General features: G+C 50.3%; 1 protein-coding gene across 1 annotated transcript in view; it reads right to left on the bottom strand.

The window, feature by feature from the left end:
* ZC2HC1C (zinc finger C2HC-type containing 1C) overlaps positions 1 to 3790 on the bottom strand; it is a gene marked incomplete at its 5' end in the record, with an annotated part of 9362 nt that extends 5572 nt beyond the window's left edge. Inside the window, one exon of the mRNA XM_004699039.2 lies at positions 2708 to 3790. Within this exon, the coding sequence (XP_004699096.2) occupies positions 2708 to 3790 (1083 nt within the window). The remainder of the gene's footprint in view (positions 1 to 2707) is intronic.
* Between the last annotated feature and the right edge of the window lie 5 nt (positions 3791 to 3795).

Raw genomic sequence — 3795 nt, forward strand, 5'->3', positions numbered from 1 at the left:
AGCACTGATGAAACACAACTTTCCTCTAGTTCTTTAATGCTTCCCCCCACCCCCACTATCATGATCCCAATTCTACCTTACAAATCCGGCTAGACCAGAACATGTACATGGGTACAGATAAGAGCTAGAAACAAGGAGTCCAGGACAGATAAACCCCTCAGGACTAATAATGAGAGTAGTGATACCAGGAGGGCAAGGGAAAGGTGGGGGGGAGAAAGGGGGAACCGATCACAATGATCTACATATAACTCCCTCCCTGGGGGACAAGAGAAAAGTGGGTGAAGGGAAACATCGGAGAGTGTAAGACATGGAAAAATAAAAGTAATTTATAAATTATCAAGGGTTCGTGAGGGAGGGAGGTTGGGGGAGAGGGGGGGTGGGAATGAGGAGCCGATACCAAGGGCTCAAGTAGAAAGAAAATGTTTTAAAAATTGTTATGGCAACAAATGTACAAATGTGCTTGACACAATGGATGGATGGATTGTGATAAGAGTTGTACGAGCCCCAATAAAATGATTTAGAATGAAAGAAAGAAAGTACCACGGACTGCCAAAAGAACTAACAACTCTGTCCTGGAAGAAGTGCAGCCAGCATGCCCCTTACAAGGGAGGAAAGTGAGTTGTTTTCTCGCGTACTTTGCCCGTCCCTGGGGAAAGCCATCATGCTTGGTAAAGCAGAGGGGCAGCAAAAAGGGGAAGAGAGGTGGATTGACACAGTGGCTGCCACAATGGGCTCAAACATCACAATGAAAGGGTGGCACAGGACAGGGCAGTGTTCGCTTCCGTTGTCATAGGGTCCCTATGAATTGAGCCAACTCAGCGGCATCTAGCAACACAACTCTTTTTCTTTCACTTCAAGAGCTCAACAGGTTGTTACGGTTTTCTAAGGCCCACTGACAGTATTAAAATGAAAATGTCTAGGTGCCGTGTGAAATATCTATAGTAGGCAAATGTGTAAAACTGAGAACCCAAAACCCACCATCATCAAGTTGATTCTGACTCACAGAGAGCGGACAGGACAGGACAGAACTGCTCCTGTGGGTTTCCAAGACTAACTCTTCACAGCACTAGGATGCCTCATCTTTCTCCTGAGGAGCCACTGGTGGTTTTGAACTGCTGATGTTTCAGTTAGCAACCCAAAGAGTAACCCACTAGGCAACCAGGGCTGTAGGACACCGGGACAAATGTACAGAGGGCAGAATTGACTAAAAGTGGTCACCAAGGGTGAGAGGGGAATCACTATTCAGGAAGCAGTCAGTGTCTGAGTGAGCAGTGAGGGGGGGGGCTGGGAAATCCGGTTTCATAGTTACATAATTTCATGTCAACTTGAAGATACATAAAAGTGTAGGGGTGGTATTCAACCTGTCCATCAGGTCACAGCTTGATGGTGCCTCCTTGTGGGCATGGCCTTCTCATAAGGCGGGCCCTGTGAGCCTCCCCTTCTCTGCCTTCACCTTCCTGCTGGCTGGCCCTGGCTACAGCCAGAGCCCTGGGGATGCATCCATCACCAGCCATTGGATCCATAAGACTTTGCACCCACCAGCCAGTGATCTTCCTGAATTCTGCATCATTGCATGTGACTGCATGAGTCTGAAGAGGGGCTTATGAACTAGTATTGGACCTAAGGGTCTGAGATGGACTGAGCTGGGATGTTTATAATTACCTCTTGATACAAAGCTCTTTCTGATACATATATGAGTGTCTTTGGATTTGTTTCTCTAGTCAACCCAGCCTAACACATCTGGCAACTAACACATCTGGAAACAGGTAAATTGGTGATGGTTGTACTACATGGTCTAAATAAATGACAGCAATACCTTGTACACATGAAAAAATGTTAAGTTGGCAAATGTGTTATATATTTTAACCACAATAAAAAGAAAAATCCTATTAAAAGTCTGTCATTATCCCATTTTGTAAAGCACTCATTTTACAAACCCAGTTGCATAACTTGGGCAGACTATCTCTGGCTCTTTCAATGTGATTTCGATGTTCCCAACATAGCATGAAGTCTTGAAATCCTTACTTTTCACAACCTGGCTTTCCTGCAAACTGGAACTTTTTTTTTGGGGGGGGGGGCGTAATATAACGAAAAAAGAAATGGGAGAGAAAAAGAATCCCACACTTGCTTGTGTTTCATGTGTTTCCTAAGAAGGCCCATCGGCATTGAGCTGATCTTGACAGAACAGACAAGGCTGGGGGCAGGCCATGGTGGGTGGTGCAGATCAGTCTTGGGAATTGGCAAAGTGGATGACAAAAAAGGAGGGGGGTGCCAGGCTGCCTAATTTTAGCTGTGGGTTTGTTTTTTGGGGGGGTCTTTTACATTTCCTACGGCCAACATTTAGCATGTGTAGCATCCGTAAGGCATCGTTTTTTTTAAGTTCAAATTTTGGACTCACTCGGACCCAGCTTTGTATGCTGATTCTTATTTCAAACTGTCCCTGGCCCTAAGTGACTCGCCCTCTGAGTCTAGGTTTTTGAATGGACAGAACTAGAGCTAAGGAGAACCTCGCAGAGTGTGGTGAGGATGACTCAAAAAGTCCCCTCACCATCACTGGCCTCCGGTGGCCATCGATAAGTGTCCTTCTTACCCTCTCCCTAGGTGGCACATGAAGGTTCTTGTTTTTGTCTCAAATATACCGGTGAGCCAACGGGCTCTTACAATGTGCCTCGCAGAAAGACAACCCCACCGACAGAGCTCTTGTTACCTTGATGGAGGCTGGTCCCTTCCAGGTCAGGTACTGCTCCAGTTCCGTCCCCTTCGCCCGGGCTCGGGTGGAGTCGAACACTGTCCTCTTGGAGCCCTGCACCCTGCTACAGACGGTGGAGTGTCGCTCCAGCCGGAGCAAGAGGAACTTGCGCCCACAGTGGCAGCACTCGCCCAGTTCAGGCTCTTCAGTGAACCGGCTGGAGCCCGAGGAGCCGGGTGCCTTGGGTGGGCTGGAATTGCTGGGGGCACTCCACGCAGTATTGCCCGGGGCTTCTGGTGGCTGAGAACAGGTCTCTGTGGACAACGCCGAGGCCTGGTCTCGGATCTTACTATTGCTTGCCACCAATCTTTCCCTTTTGAGTCTCTGCATCCCATAATCAGAGACCTGGAATGGACTAGAATTTTCTTGAGACCCTCCCCAAGTCTCCACCTCTCTCAGGTGCTCTCTGCTGGACACTTCTTGGGGGCTGACTTCTGGAGAGGAGGGGAGTTGGGACAGGCTGGTGCTGCCGCTGTGACCTTTGGCTCTTCTCCTAGAGTGCGCCATTGTGTCGGACTCTCTGGTTTCGTTTCCCCAGGCCTGACCCTTTTCCTTCTGGATTCGCCTGAGCTCCTCCTCTGTCTTCCTCAACTTTTCCCTCAGGAGGGTCTCCTTTCTTCGGATTTCCTCCTCTAAGCTCTCCCCTGCAGCTTCTAGCCTTTGGATCTGCAGCCGCTCCGGCCCAGGTGGATTTGCCCCGGCCCTCTGCGCCTGCGTGGCAGCAAGAGCAGGGCCCACGCCAGCTGGGTGCCCTGGGCTCCTCGACCCAAAGCCGCTGGAGGAAAGCCACTGGCTCTCCCTGGCACAGCCAGTCTGGTCCCCATCCGCGCCGGCCGCGCCGGTACTACGGGACTTGCGGTGGAACACGGGTTTCAGTGGGTAGGCGCGGTCCACCCCGACTCGCTTCTTTACAAAGGGGGTGCCAATCTGGTGATTGGCTTTGGGATGCCGGGGCTGAGAGGCCTGAGGGTCCGACGGGTAAAGCCAACCCTTTCCTTGGCCCTGGGGATTGGTTCCTAAATCCTGCGGGCTGATCCCAGCACAGC

The sequence above is a fragment of the Echinops telfairi genome, unplaced genomic scaffold (assembly GCF_000313985.2).
Source record: "Echinops telfairi isolate 266 unplaced genomic scaffold, ASM31398v2 ScPeMD7_18;HRSCAF=68, whole genome shotgun sequence".
In the NCBI taxonomy this organism is placed as follows: Eukaryota; Metazoa; Chordata; class Mammalia; order Afrosoricida; family Tenrecidae; genus Echinops; species Echinops telfairi.